The following is a 27,903-nucleotide window of genomic DNA, read 5'->3' as shown; positions in this document are numbered from 1 at the left end:
ATGTTTTCTCTGATATGTGTATTTCAATCCATAATTGGAGTGGGGTCAAGGGAAGTATGGGGGAACTTTGGATAGGGCAGAGCAGGGAGGTCAGTAAGTATGTGGGTAGAAAAATGGTGGGAAGAGATGGAAATTATTACCCTATATACATGGATAATGGTATGAATGGGATGACTCAGCATCATGTACAACTAGAGAAATGAAAAGTTGTGCTCCATTTGTGTACAATGGGTGGAAATGCATTCTGCTGTCATGTACAACTAATTAGAAATTTTTTTTAAATGGCACAGTATTGACACAAGAACAGTTATGTAGACCAATGGTACGTAACAGGGGACACAGAGATAAACCCACATGAATACAGTTGTCTCATACTAGACAAAGACTCCAAAAACATTCAATGAAAAAAAAAATACTCCCTTCAAAAAACGGTGCTGGGAATACTGGAAATCCATATGTCGCAAAATGAAATTAAACCTATCTCACCCTGCATGAAACTCAACTCAAAGTGGATCAAAGACTTAGGCACAAGAACACAGACCCTATACCTAATAGATGAAAATTTTCATCTTGCTGTCCTAAAGGCTGAATTCCTCAACAAGACTCCTAATGCAAAAGAAGTAAAACCAAGAATCAATAAATGGGAAGGATACAAACTAAAACGTTTCTTCTCAGCAAAGGACACAGGTAAAAATGTGAAGGGAGAGCCTACAGAAAGGGAAAATATCTTTACCACACACACATCTCAGATAGACCATTAATCTCCAGGATACATATAGGACTCAAACAACTTAACACCAAGAAACAAATAACCCAATCAATAAATGGGCTAAGGAACTGAACAGATACTTTGCATAGGAAATACAATCAACATCTCTAACAATTCCATCTCACTTCAGTCAGAATGGCAATAATCAAGAAAATAAGGAATAATAAATGGAAAAGGTACACAAATACATTGCTGGTGGGATTGCAAATTTGTGTCACCATTATGGCAACTAGAATTGAGATTTCTAAGAAAACTTGAAATTGAACCACTACGTGACCTAGCTACCCCACTCCTTTGATTATACCCAAAGGAAGTAAAATCAGCATGCTACAGGGAAACAACCATATCAGTGATTATCGTAACTCAATTCACAATATCCAAACTATGGAACCAACCTAGAAGCCCTTCAACAGATGAATAGATAAAGAAATTTGGTACATACACACAATGGATTATTACTCAGCCTTGAAGAAGAATGAAATTATTTCACTTGCAGGTAAATGGAAGGAACTGGAGATTACCATGCTAAGCGAAATAAGCCAATCCCAGATAACCAAAGGCTAAAGATTTTCTCTGATATGCACATGCTAATTCATAAGAAGTGGGCGGGGACTAGAGAAGAATAGATGTACTCGTGGTTACACAGAGAAGAATGAGGTAGGGGAGGGGATATGTGGGTAGGAAGGAGAGTAGAATGAATCAAACATTATTACCCTGTGTGCGCATATGATTACACACAATACTGGTGTGATTCTACATTGTGTACAACCAGAGGAGTGAGAACATGTGCTCCATTGATGATATGTCAAAAAACATACTACTGTCATATGTAAATAACTAGAACAAATAAAAATGCAGTTTCTTTTCCTTTGAGGAGTTGTGGTTAGGAACGCTTTGGGGCACAGAAGCCTGACTCAAAGGGGTGTATTGAATATGATAACTCTAGAAGAAATAAAAATTTGTGATATGGAGAGATGAGAGCACAATGGTGCAATCAACTTCAAAGTTATTTCTCAAAAAGAGAAGAAAAAGTTGTCTGTTCATCCCACTGCTTAGAAGAAGTTGTCGTTGAGTGTGGCTGAGATAAGTGGGGTCAGGATCAGGGGAAACAATTCCAGATGAATCTTCTTTATATGAAGGAAGGATGTGGATAGATCATTAAGATGCCACATCCTAAGAATGCACACTTGACTGACAGGCCACATGGAGAAACTGCAGCCTTCCCATCTGACATTGATAGTGACCTCAGCAGCTGCAGTGGAGAATAAATTGGAGGGTGAATGTGAGACAGGGAGACTAGTTTTGTGATACAGACAACACTTTATGGGGAAACAATGAAGTCTTCTGCCATTTGGGGAACAAAGGAAAAGAAAAAACTGAGCAAATAAAAATAAAAATGAAGAAGGAAATGGCAAGGTTTAGAGACGGATTGAAACAAGTCCCAGGTGCTCCTGCAGTCAAGCAGTTTCTTAATTGGTGAGAATATTGTTTTTTTTCCATACAAGCGAGGCTACAAGTGGTTTCTTCCTATAGCTGGCTCCATCTGTCCTTAAACATGACCACAGAAAGTGGTCACATCAGTCCCACCTGAGTCCAAACACTGGAGGATCAAAGACACAGAGAGAACAAGGAGCTAAGCGAGTGAGGGAATGGAGCAGAGGAGGGTTAGTGCTGTCCGTGAACCTTCACAGAGCCTGAGGAGGACAGGAGAGAGGGCTAAAGAGTTGTGCATCCTAAAACTCTAGCACACACACTGTAGTCCTCTAGTTCTGTTTTATTCTCCTTTTGTTCTAAGTGTTCCAAGGTGGGTGTGGATTTCCCACTGGGAGGACATTGTGGAGTCGGATTTCACTGGAGATGCTGTGTATTCCCAATACCTGTGGAATCACACAAGCATGATTTATTTGACTTTTGGGAGGGAACAATAGTTTCCAGAGACATATTGGTGCTAGGAAGGTTATCTCCATCTTGGTTCTGATCAGTGGTGATGGGCTTGGAACAAACTGGACACAGTGACAGACAGTAAACTCTCACACTAGTGAACATTTCTGAATGAGGTCTAGACCCTGGGCATGGGTGAAGTCAAGTACCTCATTTTGAGTCCAACTTCTCCCTGCATGGAAACTGAACCTTAAGAACTGGCATATGGTGTTGTAGACATGGTCATGGTGAGAGATACTAGCAGTGTTTCAAATTAGCATCTTAAGAAAAGAAGAGAATATTTTCACTTCCGTATTACTTAAGAAAATTAGGTGCTTGCTGAAAACATGACAGCAGAAGTCCCCACCTCAGCAAAGCATGATCAGCACCACCAGAAGTAGTAACTGCATCAAGTCCAGAGAAGAGAGTAGTGGTATTTGGTATTTGTCTCAGTTCTTCATGGGACTATAGCACTGTGTCAGTCCTCGTGTTGCCGTCCCATGTATTGCAGTAATAATCAGCCTCATCCTCTGACTGAAGCTGAGAGATGTGCAGAAAAACTGCATTAGCCATGGTGTCTTTGGATCCAGAGAAGCGGTTGGGGGCCATGGAACCCTCATATCCATCTGAGTGTGTGTGGTGGTACAGAAGGAACTGGGGAGGGCTTCCAGCCTTCTGCTGGAACCAGGATACAATATGGATACCAACACTTAAGCCTCCGCTCAGGGTGCAGGAGAGTCTGACAGGTGTTCCAAGAGATGCAGAGAGGGAGGATGGCTGAGTCATCACAGGTTGGGAGAGGGTACCTGGAGGCATAGACACACATGGATAAGTGAGTTGCTTTAGGGTAAATTGTCTGAGAGAACTAATCCAGAACATGTACAATCTGCCCCATGTCTCACAGGCCTGTCCCAACCTGGGTAGTGAGAGAGGAGCAACAGGAGCAGAGGAGTCCAGGCCATTGTGAACCCAGCTGCTTGATCTCCACAGTCAAGCTGGGCAGCCCCAGGCCTCCTTTTCTTTCTCAGGCTGCAGAGGAAGGGCTGTTCATGCAAATGTGTTTCCAAAGTGAAGGCCCCACCCCCTCCCTGAACTCTGGTGCTGGAGCTCAGCTCACACTGCAGGCTGAAGCAATTTCCTTTAGGGATCCCACTGAGGAAGTATCAGCAGATCAATAAGGTGTAGGTACCAGTTCAGGGGACACTGTCAATCCAGGGAGATCACAGGTATGGAATCCCCACCAGTGACCACAGGATAGAATCTGGATGTCAAGTCTCAGTGGAATGGTTGGAACTTGCTGAGCTATTGTGCAAGGATCACAGGGCAATCTCATAATGCCCCTTGCTGGCCACAGAACACACAGAACTCTGAGAGTCCAGTTGGTTTCTGCAGCTCACCAAGTCATGGTCTGTATTCACACATGCCTGGTCTGATCTCTAAAAACTGTGATTTTTTATATGCTTTGATTGCCTCCACTCCAAGAAGTATTTCTGTACAATGGAAAGTTCAACAATGTACATGAATTAGCTCTCCCACATGAGAGGCTGCAACTATCATATCCCTTCCCTTGAATATAATTTAATATATACATATATCATTATTGTTTTTTAACTTTTGACATCAAAGAAATATATTCCATCTATTTTCACATGAAATTGTTTGCATTTCGATCTCTGATTCTTTACATTTTAATTGCTCTACTGACTGACAAAATAAAGGAAACAATTTAGTCCAAAATATTGTACCTACAGGGCTCCAGGTGTGCCATATTGTAATAGAACGAAGTCCAACCTGGTACATGCCTTATAATGTGCTCATTAGTAAGCTCCCTTTATCCACTGCTAATGGAGATCCATTTCCTCTGTTGATATATTATACACTTAAAAGTCTATTCTGATAAGTGTTCTTATAAGAGCCTAGAGAATTTGAAGTGAATTATGAGATTGTCCTTTATATCACTTACTCTATACATGAACCTCAGTTGACGCCTCTATCTGGTTTGAAATCAGGTATCTCTCTTCTGATCTTAGATTGACTCACCCACTCTTCCTAACTCTGAGATTGGCTTTGAGACTAGCTTCAGGCTGATCAGCATGATGATTCTTCCCAATCTCAGTTCACTCTCCTTTCCTACTAAATTTCTTGTATTATAAATAATGTTTTTATGTATTATGTCCTGTTTCTTGTTCTTTGTGGTGAAGGAATTTCTGGTACAGCTTGCACCATCATGGCAGCAGGCAACGACATGGTCTGCTTTACAGAATTTTCACAAATTGTGAGACTCCTAAATCTCAGACCGGGTGTTTCCTGAACTTTCAACAAAGTTCTTCGGGTGAAATCCTGTTTTATGAATGATCCAAGATCCACCCACCACACCTCTGCTCTTTCCCCTGGTCTGGCCTGAGTATCTTTTCCATTATTAACTTTTGGTTTTTCTTACTCCTGGGAATAACCTCCTCTCTGAGTCAGAAGCTCAGTGCTCACTTGGATCTTGTGCCAAGCTTCCTTCCAGAATCAGTCCAATAGCACCCCTTGGTGGCCACATAACTAGTTTCCAACTCCCTATAACAATACCCAATTCTCCATTAAGGGTACCCTGATTTTGCAGAGATTTTTTGATATTTCTAGCCAGGACAGAAGAATGAGTGCTTAGGAAAGAAATATGATTTCTTCCAGGTTGGTAGTGTCCTTTAAGCAGCACATTATAGGATTATGGCACAAGGAGTATGTTACTAAATATTTCAGCTTTACGGCATATTTTATTTTGCTTCCATGGGGTGCCTGGGATAATTACCTATATGTTTATCTTCACCCATTTCATGATTTAATGTTCTACAGAGTCTCCAGGTGATTCATACCTGTTAGTCATTCTACATTGCTCATACTTACTGGTTGACATATTTTGTTGAGTTTTGTATCATGTTCTTTTCACTCTGCTGGCGTTGAAAAGACCTTGGCATGTTTGGTTTTGTTTTTAATCTCAAAACTTATATATATGTTAACACATAATTTGTGAAAAGTTACCATTCCTTCAGGAAAATTCCTTATAAACGCAAAGCTAAGAAAATTACAATGACAGCATATGTCAAACCAAACATATTGATCAGATATGTAAAAACCTTAAAACACATCAACACAGGCAATGTGAACAGAGAGTTCCTTTAAAATATATTCAATGGCATAGCTACAACTTAATTGACATTGAGACAGATATAAATAAAACCATTACCTAAAGTATTATATTTAACTATTAATGTGTTATATTTATTTCTAAGAGATGAGAAAAGTACTAAAACTACAGATGTCATTGTCTAGCAGTTCAAATATTCACTGAGTCACATAATTTAGTTTATTATAACCAGAACATTTTTGTATCTAGATCTTCCTATATTTTTGATAACATGAACTGTCACTTTGGCAAGAAAAAGAAAAGAAAAATAAACTAAGGGAAAAAAAATTGTGTCTTCAAACAACACTCAGTTCTCACAAAAAAGTAGAATGTCACTAGGGAGCATTTTACTTCCCTCACCTTTTATGTTGCTATATAAACTTAAGGAAAAGGGAAGTTAATTGTCTATCACAAAATTCACTTTTATTTATATATTTCCATCTCATTAAATCACCTTGTACAACAAGGCACAGGAAAGTGTAATAAAATCAATCGCACAAGTATGTTATTTACTGTGAAATACCCATACTACTTTTTAAAATTTTTCCTTCTTATATCATTGGGGAATATATTCTGTGTAATATTCAAGATCATTCATGACAAATAAATCTTAAACAAGTAATGACTGTTAAAAATTGAATTATAAATTTAATGTCAATATTACATCATTTAAAAAGAAGTGAAAGAACTTCACATATACATATTTTCTTCCATATCATTATATCATCAACTTAAACTATCCAAATGATGAAAGCTTATTTTTATCATATTATATGTTGTTCAGATAAAAACCACATTATGCTACTGGGATATATATTAAATATAGAAAGAACATTAATATTTCTTAGACTAATTTTTCATCTAATCATGCTTTATACTAGATAATAAAATCCAAAAGAAGCCACAGAAGTAAACAAACTGGAAAAGGGACACCTCTCTAAAGGTGATCCTGATAATCCCTGCTCATGCCTCCTTCACCTCTGCTGAGCATTAACAGAAAATACCGAAACATTTCAGAGTTCTATAATAGACTATGCTTAGGAAAGAATTTAAAGTAAAAGTTTTAAAGAACTTTTTGAATGTGAAAGCTGTAAGAGTAAAGAGGAATGCTAAAAACAGTTAAAATAAATTTAATTGCTAACAAGACAGAACCGTTAAATTGGTTTTGAAAAGCAGGAGACAGGGTGGGGGATGTGGCTCAGTGATAGAGAGGTTGCCTCACATACATGAGGCACTGGGTTTGCTCCTCAGCACAACATAAGTAAATGTAACAAAAGTATCATGTCCACTTACAACTAAAAAGCAAAAAAAATTAGGAAGAAAATTAGAAGGCAGATGATAAAATCGCAATTAATTATGAAGCACTCCTGATCTATCGTTCCTACTTCTTTCTAATTAAATAAGTATTTCCAAGATGTTTTATACCCTATCCTTACAAAAAAGTTCAACACCACCATTTACACACCTGACTACATTTTTAATATTTGGTCATAACCGATGAGCAGGGTCATACAAATTTACCCTGTAAATTTACTGATGTGAATCAGACTGCTTTTCTCCAGAATTAAACATCTCTATTACAGGATTAAAAATCCAGAATACTTTGAATTGAATTATCATTCACTTTGGCATTAATGGAATCATTCTCCCACTCCAGTCCATTGGAATCCTGAGAGGTTGAGGTAAGAATATGTTCTGTTTTTTTTTGTTGTTGTTGTTCTGTTTTATTTTTTTAACTACTTTTTTAGTTGTAGATGTACACAATGCTTTATTTTATTTATTTATTTGTATGTGGTGCTGAGAATTGAACCCAGTGACCCACACATACTAGGCAAGCGCTCTACCACCGAGACACAAACTCAGTACATGTTCTCATTTTTTTTTTTTTTTTTTGCTGCTCTACTTAAAGTTACCCAAGAATGTTCTCCTCTCTTTTGAAACATCCTCACATTGGAACTATTACAGGCATGCCTGTTTTGACTTCCCTTTCTAGATCTAAGGATATGTAGGCATTTCCACTAGTGGAGTTTTAGTCATTAAATCACAGCTGATGTCTGTGATCAGCATTCAGACAGTGGCACCTGATGAGCGTCTACTACTTTGAAACACCTCATATGGTGACCTTAGGTTTCTCAAATTGCATTCATATTCACCTTTTGGTCCTGAACTTTGACAGCCTCCATTGCTGGAAGGATGACATCACTGCACAACTCTCAGCCTTTCTTACCCAGAGAACTTTTGCTGCTCTGCTGCCTGGACTGCTTTACACAGTGCAGCACATAAAGACTCTTCTGCTAATCTTAATTTCTGTTTTAAAATAACTTTTTTTATTTTTTATTTTTTTTATTTTTTATTTATTAATTTATTTTTTATTTTATTGTGAACAAATGGGATACATGTTCTTTCTCTGTTTGTACATAGAGTAAAGGCATACCTTTGTGTAATCATACGTTTACATAGGGTGATGTTGGTTGATTCATTCTGTTATTTTTTCCCCTTCCCCCCACCCCTCCCATCCCTCTATTCCCTCTATACAGTCCTTCCTTCCCCCATTCTTGCCCCCCTCCCTAACCCTCACTCTAACCCTAAAACTAACCCCTCCCACGCCCCATTATGTATCATCATCCACTTATCAGCCAGATCATTCTTCCTATGGTTTTTTGAGATTGGCTTATCTCACTTAGCATGATATTCTCCAATTTCGTCCATTTGCTTGCAAATGCCATAATTTTATCATTCTTTATGGCTGAGTAATATTCCATTGTATATATATGCCACAGTTTCTTTATCCATTCATCAACTGAAGGGCATCTAGGTTGGTTCCACAATCTGGCTATGGTGAATTGAGCAGCTATGAACATTGATGTGGCTGTATCTCTGTAGTATGCTGATTTTAAGTCCTTTGGGTATAGACCAAGGAGTGGGATAGCTGGGTCAAATGGTAGTTCCATTCCAAGTTTTTTAAGGAATCTCCATACTGCCTTCCAGAGTGGTTGCACTAATTTGCAACCCCACCAGCAATGTATGAGTGTACCTTTTTCCCCACATCCTCGCCAACACCTATTGTTGCTTGTGTTCTTGATAATCGCCATTCTGATTGGGGTGAGATGGAATCTTAGGGTAGTTTTGATTTGCATTTCTTTTATTACTAGAGATGTTGAACATTTTTCCATATGTTTGTTGATTGTTTGTAGGTCTTCTTCTGTGAAGTGTCTGTTCATTTCCTTAGACCATTTGTCGATTGGATTATTTGTAGTCTTGGTGTTGAGTTTTTTGAGTTCTTTATAGATTCTGGAGATTAGTGCTCTATCTGAAGTATGATTGGCAAAGATTTTCTCCCACTCTGTAGGCTCTTTCTTCACATTGCTGATAGTTTCCTTTGCTGAGAGAAAGCTTTTTAGTTTGAATCTATCCCAGTTGTTGATTCTTGCTTTTATTTCTTGTGCTATGGGAGTCCTGTTGAGAAAGTCTGGTCCTAAGCCGACATGTTGAAGATCTGGACCTACTTTTTCTTCTATAAGATGCAGGGTCTCTGGTCTGATTCCGAGGTCCTTAATCCATTTTGAGTTTAGTTTTGTGCATGGTGAGAGATATGGGTTTATTTTCATTTTGTTGCATATGGATTTCCAATTTTCCCAGCACCATTTATTGAAGAGGCTATCTTTTCTCCATTGCATATTTTTGGCCCCTTTGTCTAGTATGAGGAAATTATATTTGTTTGGGTTTGTGTCCGTGTCCTCTATTCTGTACCATTGATCTACCTGTCTATTTTGGTACCAATACCATGCCGTTTTTGTTACTATTGCTTTGTAGTACAGTTGAAGTTCAGGTATTGCAATACCCCCTGCTTCATTTTTCCTGTGAAGGATTGCTTTAGCAATTCTGGGTTTCTTATTCTTCCAGATGAATTTCATGATTGCTTGTTCTACTTCTGTAAGGTACATCATTGGGATTTTAATTGGAATTGCATTGAATCTGTATAGCACTTTTGGTAGTATGGCCATTTTGACAATATTAATTCTGCCTATCCAGGAACATGGGAGATCTTTCCATCTTCTAAGGTGTTCCTTAATTTCTTTCTTTAGTGTTCTGTAGTTCTCATTGTAGAGGTCTTTCACCTCTTTTGTGAGATTGATTCCCAAGTATTTTATTTTTTTCGAGGCTATTGTGAATGGAGTAGTTTTCCTAACTTCTCTTTCTGAAGATTCATCACTTATGTATAAAAATGCATTGGATTTATGAGCATTGATCTTGTATCCTGCTACTTTACTGAATTCACTTATGAGTTCTAAGAGTTTTCTGGTGGAATTTCCTGGTTCCTCTAAGTATATAATCATATCATCAGCAAATAGGGATAGTTTGAGTTTTTCTATTCCCATTCATATCCCTTTAATTTCTTTGGTCTGTCTAATTGCTCTGGCTAGAGTTTCAAGGACGATATTGAATAGGAGTGGTGAGAGAGGGCATCCCTGCCTTGTTCCAGATTTTAGGGGGAATGCTTTCAGTTTTTCACCATTAAGAATAATATTAGCCATGGGCTTAGCATAGATGGCCTTTACAATGTTAAGGAACGTTCCCACTATCCCTATTTTTTCTAGTGTTTTGAGCATGAAGGGGTGCTGTATTTTATCAAATGCTTTTTCTGCATCTATTGAAATAATCATGTGATTCTTGACTTTAAGTCTGTTGATATGGTGAATTACATTTATTGATTTCCTGATGTTGAACCAACCTTGCATCCCTGGGATGAAACCCACTTGATCATGGTGCACTATCTTTTTAATACATTTTTGTATGCGATTTGCTAAAATTTTGTTGAGAATTTTTGCGTCGATGTTCATTAAGGATATTGGTCTGAAATTTTCTTTCCTCGATGTGTCTCTGTCTGGTTTAGGTATCAGGGTGATATTGGCTTCGTAGAATGAGTTTGGGAGGGTTCCCTCCTCTTCTATTTCATGGAATACTTTGAAAAGTATTGGAATGAGCTCTTCTTTAAAGGTTTTGTAGAACTTGGCTGAAAACCCATCTGGTCCTGGACTTTTCTTTGTTGGTAGGCTTTTGATGACTTCTTCTATTTCATTACTTGAAATTGGTCTATTTAAATTGTGTATGTCCTCCTCGTTTAGTTTAGGCAATTCATAGGTCTCTAGAAACTTGTTGATATCTTCGAAATTTTCTATTTTGTTGGAATATAGATTTTCAAAATAGCTTCTAATTATGTTTTGTATTTCAATCGTGTCTGTTGTGATATTTCCTTGTTCATTCCGAATTTTGGTGATTTGGGTTTTCTCTCGTCTTCTCTTTGTTAGTGTGGCTAAAGGTTTATCAATTTTGTTTATTTTTTCGAAGAACCAACTATTTATTTTGTCAATTTTTTGTATTGTTTCTTTTGTTTCAATTTCGTTGATTTCAGCTCTGATTTTAACTATTTCCTGTCTTCTACTACTTTTGGTGTTGGTCTGTTCTTCTTTTTCTAGGGCTTTGAGCTGTAGTGTTAGGTCATTTATTTTTTGAGTTTTACTTCTTTTATTAAATGCGCTCCATGAAATAAATCTTCCTCTAAGTACCGCTTTCATATTGTCCCAGAGATTTTGATATGATGTTTCTTTGTTCTCGTTTACCTCTAAGAATTTTTTAATTTCCTTCCTAATATCTTCTGTTATCCATTCCTCATATAATAGCATATTGTTTAATCTCCAGGTGTTGGAGTAATTTCTGTTTTTTGCTCTTTCATTTATTTCTAGTTTCAATCCATTATGGTCTGATAAAATACAAGGAAGTGTCTCTATCTTCTTGTATTTGCTAACATTAGCTTTGTGGCATAATATATGGTCTATTTTAGAGAAGGATCCATGTGCTGCTGAGAAGAAAGTGTATTCACTCTTCGTTGGATGGTATATTCTATAAATGTCTGTTAAGTCTAAATTATTGATTGTGTTATTGAGATCTATGGTTTCTTTGTTCAATTTTTGTTTGGAAGATCTGTCCAGTGGTGAGAGAGGTGTGTTAAAATCACCTAGTATTATTGTATTGTGGTCTATTTGATTTCTGAGATTGAGAAGGATTTGTTTGACATACATGGGTGAGCCACTGTTTGGGGCATAGATATTTATGATTGTTATGTCTTGCTGATTTATGGTTCCCTTAAGCATTATGAAATGTCCTTCTTTATCCCTTCTGATTAACTTTGGCTTGAAGTCCACTTTATCTGAAATGAGGATGGATACCCCAGCTTTTTTGCTGGGTCCATGTGCATGGTAAGTTTTTTCCCATCCTTTCACCTTTAGTCTATGGGTATCTCTTTCTAAGAGATGAGTCTCTTGCAGGCAACATATTGTTGGATCTTTCTTTTTTATCCAATCTGCCAGTCTATGTCTTTTGATTGATGAATTCAGGCCGTTAATATTCAGGGTTATTATTGAGATATGATTTGTATTCCCGGTCATTTGACTCATTTTATTCATTTATTTGCTTATTTTTGACACAACTTGGTTCCTCTTTATTTGATAGTTCCTTTAGGATATCTCCTCCCTTTGCTGATTTGCTTCTTTGTTTTTCATATCTTCTTCATGGAATATTTTGCTGAGAATGTTCTGTAATGCTGGCTTTCTTTTTGTATATTCTTTTAGCTTTTGTTTATCATGGAAGGATTTTATTTCGTCATCAAATCTGAAGGTAAGTTTTGCTGGGTATAAGATTCTTGGTTGGCATCCATTTTCTTTTAGGGCTTGAAAAATATTATTCCAGGCCCTTCTAGCTTTTAGGGTCTGGATTGAAAAATCTGCTGATATCCGTATTGGCTTCCCCCTGAATGTAATTTGGTTCTTTTCTCTCACAGCCTTTAAAATTCTGTCTTTATTTTGTATGTTAGGTATTTTCATTATAATGTGCCTTGGTGTGGGTCTGTTGTAATTTTGTGTATTTGGAGTCCTATAAGCCTCTTGAACTTGATTTTCCATTTCATTCTTCAGATTTGGGAAATTTTCTGAAATTATCTCATTGAATAGGTTGTTCATTCCTTTGGTTTGTTTCTCTAAGCCTTCCTCAATCCCAATAATTCTCAAATTTGGCCTTTTCATGATATCCCATAGTTCTTGCAGATTCTGTTCATGATTTCCTACCATCTTCTCTGTTTGTTCAACTTTGTTTTCAAGGTTAAATATTTTGTCTTCAATATCTGAGGTTCTGTCTTCCAGGTGTTCTATCCTATTGGTTGTGCTTTCTATGGAGTTCTTAATTTGGTTTATTGTTTCCTTCATTTCAAGGATTTCTGTTTGGTTTTTTTTCAATATCTCTAACTCTTTATTGAAATGGTCTTTTGCTTCCTGTATTTGCTCTTTTAACTGTCTATTGGTGCGTTCATTCAATGCCTGCATTTGCTCTTTCATTTCATCGTTTGCTTCCCTTATCATGTTGATTATGTACATTCTGAACTCCCTTTCTGACATTTCTTCTGCCATGCTGTCATTGGATTTTATTGATATAACATCCAGATTTGTTTGAGGCATTTTCTTCCCTTGTTTTCTCATATTGTTCAGGTATCAGTGGACTGCAGAGATGTTGCAGATTTCCTCTATTGACTTATAATGTCCCTGAAGATTGCTAGTGTATCCCCTCTTATCCTTCAGTAGCCTGAAGTCTTAGAGGAAGTTGATACTTCGGTGTTCCCCTAGGTAGCTGCCTCTCTAGGGGTGGTGGTCTTCAGGTGTGGTATTTTCCCTGCTAGAGGGCAGAGGTGCCTCTACTTGTTGACCAATGGTCATCCAAAGGGGAACTAGACTGCGGGCCGAGGCAATGCCTGTTTGGGCCTGTGTCTCTGGTTTTACCGTCTTTGTGGGAAAACCTCACTCGGCGGGGAAGACCCACCCGGTGGGGAGATCTCGCTAGTCAGTTCCCCTCCTAGAGGTTCCCCTCAGTCCACAACTACCACCTGGGCAGGGCAGCCTTCCCAAGCAACGTTTCCAGGGGCCTGGACCTACCTCCTGGGCTTAGGAGCCCTGCCCTTTGCAGACGAGTCTCCTTAGGTGGCCCCTCCTCAGAGAAGCTGCCCGAAGTCCTGGAACCTTCGCTCCACCCCTCAGCTGGTCTCTGTGTAGCTCTCCTGGGCCTGGGAGCCTCACCCTTCGTAGACGAGTCTCCTTAGGTTGTCCGTTCTTAGAGAAGCTGCCCGAAGTCCTGGAACCTTCACTTCGCCCCTCAGCTTGTCTCTGTGTAGTTCATTCAAGAAAAGGTGCCTAGGTCCCTGGACTGGACCTTGCTATGCACCTAATCACCTGGTTATGCGACCTGCCCTCTGACCAGTCACTTGGAGCCTCGTACATATGTTCCAAGCCCCAGTGACCCGTCGCTCGTCTCTTCCTCCAGACAGCCACCCGGTGCTCTGTGTGGGCGCTTGGAGACCAAGCCACTCACTGCGTACATCCACCACCTCTGGGCAGTCCCCTCCCCATTGCTCAGGCGGTTGCTGGATCCAAACAACTCGCCGCCTGGGCAGGGCAGCCTTCGCAGGCAGCGTTCTCTTTCTCTGGCAGCCACTCTTTCTCTGGCAGCCGCTGGAGCCCTGGCAGATCGCTTCAAAACCAAGCGGTGTGTCGCACAACCTCCTTTGCAAAGTTCCCCGCTTTCTGAGTTCACTGCTCCAGCGGGGGAGGTGTGTCTTGCCGCCTGGGCAGGGCAGCCTTCGCAGGCAGCGTTCTCTTTCTCTGGCAGCCACTCTTTCTCTGGCAGCCGCTGGAGCCCTGGCAGATCGCTTCAAAACCAAGCGGTGTGTCACACAACCTCCACTTTTTTTATTTTTTAATCAACATCTTTCCATTTTTCAACTGTAGAATCATTATGCCTCTTATAGGTCAGCAGTTTCTTCCTCCAGAAGAGGCCTATGACTGCTTCCTGGGCTCTCCCCTTCATCACTTTCTGTTAGATTTTCACACTCTAGAGTTAAGTGCTCACTTCCTCAGCATGGTCTACAATACTTGGGTCCTGCATTGCATCCAACCTGCTGCAGGAACCCCACATCCTTGGGAAGTGGCCCTAAGCATTACATTCAGAAGCCGTCTGCCATCTGATGCCACCCAGGTGCATTGGCAACTCTTCTTCCATCTCTCCCTCAAAGTCCAAAACTAGGCTAGGCAGCCACATCCCCAGGCCTGAGCTCAGGGAGATTTCAGGGACCTGGGGTTGGGGAGGGAGTGCAGTGACCTGAGGAGAGAGATGGGGCAAAAGGAGAGACAAGTTTCCCAGGACCAAGGCTGTGATGACTCCAGCAGCCACCACTGCTGGGTGGCTGCCCTGGTGGACAGCCTTTCTGGCTGCTTGCTCTTATCTCCTCAGTCCCCTGATGAGGACAAGTGACCTCCTCAGGATGCCTCAGAAGGCCAGTACCTGACACATCTCAGTGTTTGTGGTCTGTCTTTTCAATGAGAACTTCATAATGTAATACAAAATACACTCTGCTCTTTCTTGCTTCCTTGGCTTCTAAATACCATCCGTGTCCATATATATTTTCTTTTTACTAATATAGTTAAGATAATTCAGTCTATTTTTACAATTTTTCCTAACATGCAGATGAATATTTAAAGCCTATTAGTCAGGTCCCAAACATGGCTGAATAAAGCTAGGTAGAGATTACTGATTCCCCACACTGCAGAAAGGAGGCAGTGAAGGAACCATTGTTCTGAGAGGTGGGTGACAAAACAAATGCTAAAAGACCCAATATTACAAAGTCTGAGACCTGCATAGATTTGAAGTTTGCTTACCAGGGTAGAAAATTAGTGCAGAGACCACAAACCCTGTAGGGGTTCTGTTCAGCCCTAGCGGGGTCCGGGGTCCTAGGTGGATGGGAAGAGTCAGCACAGTGGAGAAACAGCACACAGAGACACCAAGTGTTGTGAGGCTGAATCTGTCTTTATTTTTACTGCCAGTCTTTTTATAGATATTTTTCTTTACTGATAATCATATCACTATATGGTTAGTTTAAAATAAGAAAAACTTTCAAAAGTACAATCTATGCTTCTTCTCAAAGTACACATTCTCTCTGTATGACAACCCAGACCAAAACAACCTCATTTCCCAGCTAGATTAAAACAACCTCGTCTCCCAGCTAAACTGAAACAAACTTATCTCCCAGTTAAACTGAGGGCACCATGGTCTGCCAGCCTTCAACCTTCAGAACAAACACATCATTAGATTTTCTGAGAAACTACCCCCACCATGAACTCCAGTGTTTAACAGTGAGAAACTTTTACTATTCTAAAAGAGCAAAGAAATCAACTTACAGTTAATATTTAGTCTATTCTAATTTCATATAATGGCAGATTCCAATCTTATTCTTAAGGAATTAGAATAAACATAGGAAAAGCACAAATTATATTTATGACTAACTTAAATGTTTTTTTTCTGTAAAGTATCTCTAGAATCAACTATAAAATCTAGGAAAGTAACAAAAGCTAAAAGTTGCATCCCAGCTCAGAAGAATGCCTCTTTATCCATCTATTATTATACTAAAGCAATCACAGTCTCCTCTAAACTTGAGCACAGCTACAATTGTTTACTTTCATATAATTTATCTATGTGTTACTGCTAAATTTTTATTTTGCACTATTTTGTGACCCAATACAATAAAAACTTCCCAATGTTTTTCCAATAAGTCTCTAATGATATACTGATTACTAATATTAAAAAGCAACTACACAGGGAGACATGCCATGCCTGTGGCCCCCAAGAAGGAGGATGATCAACAGAACCCTGGCAAGTGTTGAGTCCTCTACTCCAACAGAGTCCTGCCAAATGTCAGAGTGGCAGGAAATAGATCCGCACAACCCCAAATCTAAAACAGGGAGATGAAAGGTGGAGGGGAAAACAGAGAGAGAAAGCAACACCAGAAAAGCACATAAACACACTGCCCTTAACATTTGGAAAGAAAGGCAGAAAAAATTAAAGTGTGATGGTAACAGTGATGTCCTTGAAGCAGATCAAGCAGTATAAAAACAAATTGTAAATAGAAGTCCTGCTGGGTTCTGTAGCCATTTGGTTTAGTCCATAACTGTCCAGTCATACCTGTAAACCAACACAGCATCTACCCAGTCACACCTGTAAACCAACACAGCATCTACCCACCTCCAAATAGCAGCAAATTAAGCCAGAGGGAGCAACCTTGAAGTTGATTTTCTTAAGAAGCTATCTAGACAGAACTTTTGCATAGATGGAGAAAACACTGATAATTCCCAGTGGCAGAAGTGAGAGCTCAGATCTGAGCACTAAGGCAGTTTTGGCCCAAAGCACAGGAAAGAGGAGAGATTAAATCCTCTCCTGCCACCCTCTGACACTGGAGGGAGGCACAGCAGGACATTTCCTGAGTTCTAAGAAGTCTAGAGGGACTATGCCCCTGATTGTAGCTACTGTACTCATGGGGCCAACTTGGTAGGAAGCTGCCTGAATATTCAGTTTCATAGAGGAACAGATCACAGATCATGGCAGCAGTTTGCAGAAAGTCACAAGGAGAAGGTGCCCAAGTCCCCAGAATGGTTAAAGAGATGGTTTCCAGGTTGTTACCATAGTCATTTGGAGTCTATCAAAGCAGAAATTTGCCTGGGTTTAAGGCAGAGGAAAGCAACAATACCCAGTCTGACGTGGTTCCCAGTCATATGGTCTGACCCTTGGCCACCACAGCCAAGTAATAGATCACTGATTGGATACTGGCCAGATCTGCCTCAGGGACCATCACCTGGGGAATCAATGCTTGCTCTTCACAAACTGGGGCAGTGGAAATTATAACCTAGGTGAAACAACTAGTCCCTTCATTCAGTTTTAAGGATGATATCTCAGTGAGCCTCATAGACCAAGTGAATCTTTCCTGCACAACAGATCACCCATGGAGAATCCATAACCCTGAGCCATAATAATCTACATTACTATGCAAAGAAGCCTGTGGAGGGGAGCAGGTACACAATAACCAACAGCAATCAGTAATAGCCCAGAACCTGCATCCTGAACACGTGCACACAACAGAAAAACCCACAGACACAACCCTGCATCCTATTAGCAGTCAGGAACAAGTGCCTGCCCTGATAAACCAGGACCAGCTGCTGGGAAGTTCATAACAACAGCATCCTCCAGCACCTCTGGAGGGAGCCAAAGCCTAAGAATGACAGATACCTTCCAAATGTTCCAAATCCTAAGGAAATCCAAATCAAGATTCAACAAGAATTTTCTTCATCTTAGCTCGGCGCAGTCCCACTGTGCCCCCTGCTGCCCACAGGACATACACTTCCCCATGGCACAGGGACCTGAAAGCCCAGCTGGCTTTTGCAAGTCATCAGGTTATTCACTTTATTCACATTTGGAAGAATGAGTTTTCAGCACTATTGTCCATTTTTCCAGTGAATATATTGAGTGGTTTAATCCTTTCCATTTCACTCCACCAGGACCCAGGTTGTGCTCCTATTTTCAAATTTATGTAAGTAACTTTTATCCTATCATTTCCTCCTCAATTTCGTTTTCAATTGTACAAATGGATTTTCAATTGGATGACATTCATTATTCTCATTGGGTTTTTGGATGAAAAGTTTTGACCAAAATAAAATAGGGGCATTGACATATTTTACTCACAATTTGAAAACAGCAAATATTAGTTTTGTTTTGTTATGTTTTCCTGTGGGGAAAAAGGATATTTTCAGGACAAAAAATCATTAACTAATCCATGATTAGTTAGAAATACTCACCAGGAAATCAGTGTTAAAAGGGTGAAAATTGGGCGCTTTTAATTTTTTTACTGATATGTGGAAGTAAACCCACAATAAGAGGGGAGAGAGGAAGAAGAATATTCAGTAGATGAGACAAAGGGGAATGAAGGGAAGGAGGGTTAGGGTTTTGCAGCATCAATTCCAGTAATCTCGTTTAATAACCCCACCCTTTTTACTAACTCCATGCACAGGACAATAAAACTCCCTCATTTGTTTGAATGAATAACATATTCTCTGATGAATTTTCTGTTGAACTCTTACCTCTGAACTTCCCTCTCCAAATAACTCTTAATCATCCCTAAAAACCTTCATCAGACACAACACCTATAGATTAGCCTTCTTGAGTGCTACTTTTCATCTCTCTCACCCTGCTGGCACACAACATTCCATATGGTGCTGCTGGTCCAACTTGATCTAGTCTCTCTTGTCTCCTGTAGAGTGACTGATAAGCAGAAGCAGAGATAGAACTGTAAAGACGTTGTTGGCAGAGTCGTTTTATTTATTTACTTTTTTGCTTTTAAGTAAGAAAATATTTATTTTAATTCCTTCAGATGAAAATCCATTTGTACAATGTCCAGGACACTCTAAAGCTATTCTCACCTGAAGACCTCAGAAGTGTCTTCTTCTCAGGATCGTCCTATAGTGCCTCCTGCTGGATCCATAGCCATGAGCCCTCCAAAGTCTATGACCCACCTGAAGAATGCAAATTCTAGAATCATGTTTAAGCTGATCACTTTGGATCATCCTGGTTAGGGGTTCTGGGTGCTCTGTTTGCCAAAGGCATATAGTAATGTGCCCATCAAAAGGGGAAAATGAAGAGTAGTTATACTGCCCTTCATATTCTCTTTGCTCTGCCAACTCATTCCTTCCTCTTTTTCCCAAACTCCAGACAACCACACATCTCTTGATTATTTCCATAATTTACCTTTTCCAGAAAATTTTATTCTTGGGATAATACAATACATAGTAATTTCATAGTATCTTCCTCTCTATAAATATATGTTTGTTTCCTCCATGTCACTTTGTGTACAAAATTATATTTATTTGTAGTCACTATTATTTCATTCTATGGATGAATCTTGGTTTGTTTATCCCATCACTCAGTGAATGACATTTTGGTTACTCCCAATTGAGAATTTATGAATAAAGAAGTAATCAACATTTCTATAGAGATTGCTATAAGAAAACACAACTCGGGTTTGATGGAACAAATACCCAATATGATTGGTTGATTATGTTAAGAGGTAGTTTGCTTTGTAAGAATCATTCAGTCGGTTTTGTAAAATGACCCATCCTTCTTTGCATGCTTACAGCAATGGACAAAAGTTACTCTATGGTCATCTGACGCTAGTAATAGTCTAGACTCTCTATTCAAATGAAATAAAACTCACACATCCTTAAATATTAACAGGATACTTTAGGTCAAGTTTTATTGCTTTTTGATCTCCCTGGCCAGCACTTCTATTTGATCTGACCTGGATAGTGGCTGTCTGATGGTAAAAAACTTTCAATAAGGAGACCCCCCTGTTAGGAAGCAACAGTTGCAAAGTTTAGCACACTGACTGGTATTCCTCTGCCTCCACAATCATTAACCCACTTAGTTTTGTTAATACCGGCAGATTTCTGGCATCCTAGAAAAAAATGCATTTAATTCCAATTATTTTACTAATTTTTATAACATTAGATCTGTATTATAAATCTAAATATATGTATTATTTTGACACCCAGAAGCAGACATCCTAAGATTTGTAAAGCTAGAAAGTGATTTCTAGTTTCAGTAAAAAAACTAGTCTACTTTTATAGTGCTTTGTCTCTGGGTAAAGGAATATAGAGACTACCAATCTAACCCATTCTTCTTGAAGTTCTCAGGCTGAGGAACAATGTGAGAAATCCCTTATCATAAGTCATCCCCTTTATTAACTCCACCTGCACTACTAAGTATAAAAAACTGACTGAGGAGGAGTGAAGTTTAGAGGTAAAGTAACTAGGTTATGAGAGTTGACCTAATCAGTGCATTTATCTTCTGACAGGTATTAACTTGTTGGTAACTGTAGGCAGGTAGGGTTTGGCTGGAAGAGGTGGGTCCCTGGGGGTATGCTGTGGGGCATATAGTTTGCATGTGGTGACTGGAGCCTCTCTTTTCCTCTGCTTCCTGGTAATGTCCTGAGCTGCTTTCCTGTTACACACCCTTCTACCAAGATGTTCCACCACACTTCAGGCCACTAGGAATAAAGTCAGCCATCTATGGATTGAGACCCCTGTGGTCACAGCACACAGCACTCATAAGGAAAACAACATTCTCCTCTTGATACTACAATGACAGCTTTGCCCAGACTCCCCTTCCACAGTTGTTTTACCTTCTGCAGAGAATAAATAAAGGTGGAGGTAGCTGGTAGGCCATGCCATGAGCAGGTAAGTGATGACAACCAACTTGCTTCTCTGTTAGTTCCACTCATCCTAATTTCACCTTACCTCAGGCCCATTATCTCCAACCCGCATTCCACTGATAACTATTCAGGTATTTCAGGATGATTCTTAGTGCACCCTGGGCATTTGATTGCCTAAGATCCAAGACAATTAAAACAGTTCAATGTGAGAACTTGCTTTAAAGTCCTGTCACTCCTCATTCTGTTTCTGATCTCCCTGGTTGTGAATAATTTTTTCACTTTTTGGTACAGTTTGGTGGGACTTCAGGAAGGAACACACATGTACTCAAACCCTCTCTCTCATCCGGCATAATAAATCAGTTGCCTAAATTGTGACTTTCTGAATCCTCAAAGGCCATGAATAAATAGGTCAACTGTGATGGAATGACCTGAATCCAGGACTCACAGTGGAAATATGAGAAGGTGTCATGGGACTAAGTTTCTGTTGTGAGCACTGGGACTAAGACACAAAAAGTGTATTTATGAAAAAAATTTCCAAAGAACAAATTTCTGACATTTTACTACCCAGAATCCTGAATGAACTCTAGAAAGATTTTGTCAAAATAAGAATATTGTATTTAAGAGACCAGCTCTTGGTTTTTATTATGTGTCTGTACTGACATTCATCGAGCTTCTGGAATCAAGAATTTAGTAGCACTTACACAAACACACTTTTGACTGTTATTTTTTCCCACATTTCTTCTCCTATGAGGACACTCATTACATGTAAAATGCACCACATGGTCCATACAGATAATTTATTCTACTTTTGAGTGGGTTCCTTTCTTTTTGTTTGTCCCTGTATTGTATTTTCATCAGTTTTTTAGCGTAGCCATCAGGATCACTCATTCATAGTATATAATCTCCACTTCAGAGTCCCTGGGAATGTTCTCATCAGTAATCACTCTATTTGGTTCTCGTACACCTTAACTTCCTCCCTGTCATATTGTAGATTTCCATTCACTTCAGCAGAATTTGCCTTATTTCTAGGAGAATTTTTGTGATACCTTTCCTAAACACTTTGTGAGAGATTTTCAACACCTCCATCATCTCCTGTCTTTCACAGGAATGCTGAGGTTTTCTGGGTACTTATTGTGGAGATTGCTTAGATATTTACATATGGAACTGTATTCTCTGTTCTTAATACAGTGGTTTAAAGCACATCTAATTATGAATTAGTAATTTTTTTGTCCTTAACACATCACTACTTTAAAATATTACTTAAATTTTAAATTTAAATTTAAATTTTTTAAATTTAAATTTAAATTTTATTTAAAATAAAAAAATATTTTTTTCTCTCAGAGAGGAGGTAAAGAAGACCTGTACAGAGCTAGAGATATGTAGGGGAAATGAAGAGACTTGCATGAATAAAAAGGAGGGTGTATTATTGTGTAGAAACGTGAGAAGTTATGTTGATATGATGTTGGAGTTATAGGCCTAATCACAATAATCAAAAGTAATTTGTTAAACATTAAGTAGATGATTAGGAACAGGGAAGCATGGGACTGACAGCTTAGTAGAGGGCCCGCAGTTGCTGGAATGGATAATGGGTAAATGGACAAACAGATTGATCGGCAGGCAGATGAACAGATGGATCTGACAGAAAAAATGTTGAGATGGTTACTGTGTAAGAAAGTTACACAACACTTTATACAACTTCTACTTCTCTTTCCTTTGGATTTTATAAATCTGAGCTACTATAATTTTATTGGCATCAGCTTTGTCCTAAATTGCATCTTTAGACAGAAAAGAGTCCATCTTCAAAGACGAGCATAGATTCATTAATCAGTACTCACATGTTCATCAGAAGCATGTTGGTTTTCAGGAATTCCAAGCATATCCACTATGGACCCACCTCCATAAAAAAGGGAATCCTGGCAAAGTACAGATAGTGTCTCCACAAATGATCTGTTGTCACTAACAGCCAAACAATCCCTTTTCCATGTATAAACTCTGTGATCATGTGGTTGGCCTCCAACAGGCCCCTGAACAGGAAACAAAATCATATATTTTAGCAAAGGCAATTATCACCCTTCCTAATTTTGTAATATGGGGGGCACCAAGTTAATAAACCTGAACCCCAAATTAATGAAGCCAGGAAATCTAATACACATCTACTTAGTTGTAGGCTATTGCTCTCCATGGCCCTAGAATAGCATTGCACTGCTGATATTCCTGGTTACCAGACTAATAAATCTTGCCTGCCCTGATTCAGTCTCATTGGATTTTCACAAACTTTAATTAGGTAAAATTTGTAGAACTGTTATGCATTTTATAATAAAAAGAACTGATATATTGTGTAATTTATGAAAGCGATGTGTATTTTCACAGTTCTATTTAGTTTTTCCCAATTAACACATTTGTTTTTTCTCAGAAGTTTGTAGGATAGTGGACATGAATCATTATTCATGTTTTCAAGACATGATGTTGAAGGAAAACTGTACTGAAAAGAGGTAAGGAGTATGAACTTGGGTGGAGAAAACCTGAGTCAGAATCTCAATTACCAAACATACCAATATTTCTTCTGTACAGCTAGTGATCTAAAAAGGCAAATTTTATTGCTTACAAATGTGAATGTTTGTATATAGCTCTTTGTTCTAAGCCATATTTTTTGTATAATGTTATTGTTCTATTGTAGTAGTAGAAGCTCCTTAGCACTATCTACATTAAAAAATTCTGTATTAGAGATATCAGTCTGAAGTTTGGAAGAGTTCCCTACTTTTCTTGGAACAATTTTCATGGAATAATTTGAGGAATATTGGTGTTAATTCTTCTTTGAAGGTCTTATCGAACTTAGTGGAGAATCCATCTCCTGGTCCTGGACTTTTCTTATTTGGTAGGTTTTTAATGACATTTTCTATTTCATTTCTTGAAAGTGTTCTGTTCAAATCATGTATGACCATCTAATTCAGTTTAGGTAGGTCATATGTCTCTAGAAATGTGTCAGGGTCTTCAATATTTCTGATTTAATTGAAGTACAAATTTTCAAAATAGTTTCTAATTGTGTTCTGTATTTCAGTTGTGTCCTTGTGATATTTCCTTTTCATCAAGTATTTTAGTAACTTGAGTTTTCTCACTTTTTCTCTTTACTCATGTTGCTAGATGTTTATGAATTTTATTGTTTTTTTTTTCAAAGAACCAACCTTTGTCAATTTTTTTTCAAATTTTTTCTTTAGTTTCAGTTTCATTGATTTCAGCTCTGCTTTGAATTATTTCCTGTCTCCTACTGTTTTTGGTGTTGATTTGTTTTTTTCCTTGGGCTTTGAGATATTATGTTAGGCCATTTATTTGTTGACTTTTTATTCTTTTAATAAAAGAGCTCAATGCAATGAACTTTCCTCTTAATTCTGTCTTCATAGTATCCAAGAGATTTTGGTATGTTGTATCACCATTCTTAATTAGCTCTAAGTATTTTTTCATTTCATCTTTAATTTCTTCTACTATCCATTCATCATTCAGTAGTGTATTATTTAGTCTACATGTGTTAGTGTAGCTTCTACACTTTTATTTAATGATTGAATTCTAATTTCAGTCAATTTTGATCTGATAGCATATAGGGTATCTTGAACTTTTTTTGTATTTATTAAGAGTTGCTTGTAGTATCAGGTATGTTCTATTTTAGAGAAGGATTCATGTGCTGCTGAGATAAAACTGTATTCGCTCACTGAGAGATGAAATATTCTATATATATGTGTTAAAGGAAAAGAACTTCAGAAAAATACCCTGATGAACATAGATGCAAAAAAATCTCAATTAAATTCTGGCAACTCATATACAAAAATCATGTTATAAAATAGTGCCTCACGATCAAGTGGGGTTCAACCCAGGGATGCAGGGTTGGTTCAACACCCAGAAATAAATAAGCATAATACATAGTATCATTAGACTTAAAAACAAGAATCATATGATCATCTCAATAGATGCAGAAAAAGCATTTGACAAAATGCAACACTCTTTCATGTTCAAAACAATACAAAATTAGGGACAGTAGCAACATACCACAACATCATAAAAGCATACATGCTAAACCAAAGCCCAACGTCATTCTAAATGGAGAAAAATTGAAAGCATTCCCTCTACACACTGGAACAAGACAAAGATGTCTTCTTTCACTACTTTTATTCAATATTGTTCTTCAAACTCAGGCCAGGGCAATTAGAACAAAGAAATTAAAGGTATACAAATAAGAACTCAAACTATCACTACCTGCGAATGATATGATTCTATATTTGGAAGATCAAAAAAATTCCATCAAAAATTTCTATAACTAATAACTGAATTCAGCAAAGTAACAGGATATGAAATCAATACCCATGACTCAAACTCATCCCTATATATCAATAATGAATCCACTGAAAGAGAAATAAAGAACACAATCCCATTCACAGTTGTCTCAAATAAAAAAAAACTTAGGATTCAATCTAATAAAAGACATGAAAGACCTCTATGATGAAAACTATAGACCTCTAAAATAAGAAATTGAAGAAGACCTTAGAATATGGAAAGATCTCTCAAGCTCCTGGATAGGCAGAATTAATATTGTCCAAAGGGCCATACTCCCAAAAGTGTTATACAAATTCAATGCAATTCCTTTTAAAATCCCAATGACATATTTTACGGAATTAGTAAAAGGAATTATGAAATTCGTTAGAAAAAATAAGAGACTCAGAATAGTCAAAGCAATCCCAGCAAGAAAAGTGGAGCAGGAGGCATCACAATACTAGACCTCAAACTATACTACAGAGTTACAGTAATAAAACTGCATGGTATTGACATCAAAACAGACTCATGGACCAATGGTACAGAATAGAAGACACAGAGTCAATCCCACATAAATACAGGTATCTCATGCTAGTCAAAGGTGCCAAAAACATTCACTGGACAAAAGATAGCCTATTCAACATAGTGTGCTGGGAAAAAAAGAAAGTCACATGTAACAAAATGAAATTAAACCCTTAGCTCTCACCCTGCATGATACTCAACCCACTGTGGTTAAAAGACTTAGGCACTAGAAAAGAGACTCTGTGACTACTAGAAGAAAAAGTAGGTCAAAATGTTCACTATGTAAACCTAGGACCTGATTTTTTTAACAAGACCCCTAAAGCATAAGAAATTCAATCAAGAATCAATAAATTGGATGAACTCAAGCTAAAAAGCATCTTTTCAGCAAAATATCAATAATGTGAAGAGAGAACTTACAGATTGTGAGGAAATCTTTACCATATGCACCTCAAATAAAGCATTAATCTCTAGGATATATAAAGAACTCAAAAAACTTAACACCAAAAAATAAAAAAAAACCACAAGTAATTAATAAATGGGATAAGGAACTGAAGAGACACTTCACCAAAAAAGATACACAATCAACAAATATGAAAAATGTTAAATATCTTCATCAATTAGACAAATACAAATCAACACTACTCTAAGATTTCATCTCACTCCAATCAGAATGGCAATTGTCAAGAATACAAGCAAAATAGGATGTGGGAAAAAGGTACACTCATACATTGCAGATGGGAATGAAAATTGGTGTAACCATTATGGAAAACAGTATGAAGATTCCTCAGAAATCTTGGGATGGAAACACCACTTGACCCAGCTGTCCCACTTCTTGGTTTATACCCATAGGACCTAAAATCAGCATATTACCGAGATGCAGCCACATCAATGTTTATAACAACTCAATTAACAATAGCTAAAATATGGAACCAAACTAGATGCCCTTCAACAGATGAATCGTAAAGAAAATATGATATATATATCATATATATATATATATATATATATATATATATGTAAGATTACTCAGTTTTAAAGAAGAATGAAATTCTGGCATTTGCTGGTAAATCAATGGAGTTAGAGAATATATTGCTAAGTGAAATAAGTCAAACCAGAAAAAGCCAGAGGCCAAGTGTTTTCTCTGATATACAGAAGTTAATTAACAATAAGTGTGGGGAGATGGGGAAGAATAGAGTTACTTTATATTAGATAGAGGGGTATGGGGGAAGGAATGATAGTAGAGTGAAACAGACATTATTACTTCATGTACATATATGACTGCCTGACTGATATGATACTGCAATATGAGTAATCAGAAAAAAGAGAGATTACACTCTATTTATGTATGATCTATCAAAATATATAAATGCATTCTACTGTCATGTACAACTCATTACAACAAATAAAAGTTAAAAATAAAATAATGCATGAGAGTACCTTTCTCCCCACATTCTACAAGGTCCTTCTAGAGGTGATTATGGTTTGCTGAGGTAAGCCAAGTGATTTATGCATGGGCAGGCCCTGGGAGACGACACTAATGGTAGGAATACTAGTGGTTCCTTGCCCCTGTTTGCTCTTCATCTCGTGTTCCTTGGTTGCAATAGAGGTGCTCTGGTTAGGAGAACTGTAGGTATTCAGACTCAAGCTTGCCCTATAGCACTGTCTGGTTCTTGGGGTACCTCTACTTTTTGAGAATATGCTCATTTCCACAAGGGCATATGTTAACTTTAGGGACAATTCTGTCTTACCAATTTCCATTAAAGACATTGACACTGTCAACCTTGAGGGCAATGAACATTGGTTGGCCCATGTTGACAGGGGTTGCCTAATTTTTGACCAAACACTGACCACAGGCCCTGGCCTTTGGGTGACAGCTACAGAGGCAGAGGCAGAGGCAGAGGCAGATGCATTACATGCACCAGTGGTCATGCAGCCTGGCTAACACCAGAGTGTGCCTGGGTGCTGGCATGATTACCCAAAAGGTATTTCTGGATATGGAAAGTCCAAGAGCTAAGTGGGTTGGGCTGCCCCATGGTGGGGGTCCTGTAGCCAAGAATGACATTAGGGCTGGACTTGGACCTGTAGCTCCCAGGTTTC

General features: G+C 38.3%; 1 pseudogene and 1 gene segment (V, D, J or C); both read right to left on the bottom strand.

Moving 5' to 3' along the window:
- Window positions 1–3,154: 3,154 nt before the first annotated feature.
- On the bottom strand, window positions 3,155–3,651 carry LOC124991435 (immunoglobulin lambda variable 5-52-like). The segment is given in 2 exon segments: window positions 3,155–3,495; window positions 3,606–3,651. Coding segments are annotated over 2 exon segments (387 nt in total).
- A 4,152-nt stretch (window positions 3,652–7,803) lies between these two features.
- LOC124991434 (AP-1 complex-associated regulatory protein-like) lies at window positions 7,804–27,616 on the bottom strand (annotated as a pseudogene).
- Between the last annotated feature and the right edge of the window lie 287 nt (window positions 27,617–27,903).

Source organism: Sciurus carolinensis, chromosome 8 (assembly GCF_902686445.1).
Source record: "Sciurus carolinensis chromosome 8, mSciCar1.2, whole genome shotgun sequence".
NCBI classification, from domain to species: Eukaryota; Metazoa; Chordata; class Mammalia; order Rodentia; family Sciuridae; genus Sciurus; species Sciurus carolinensis.
Note: the sequence above shows the minus strand (reverse complement) of the source record. Positions and strands in the feature narration are given on the sequence as shown.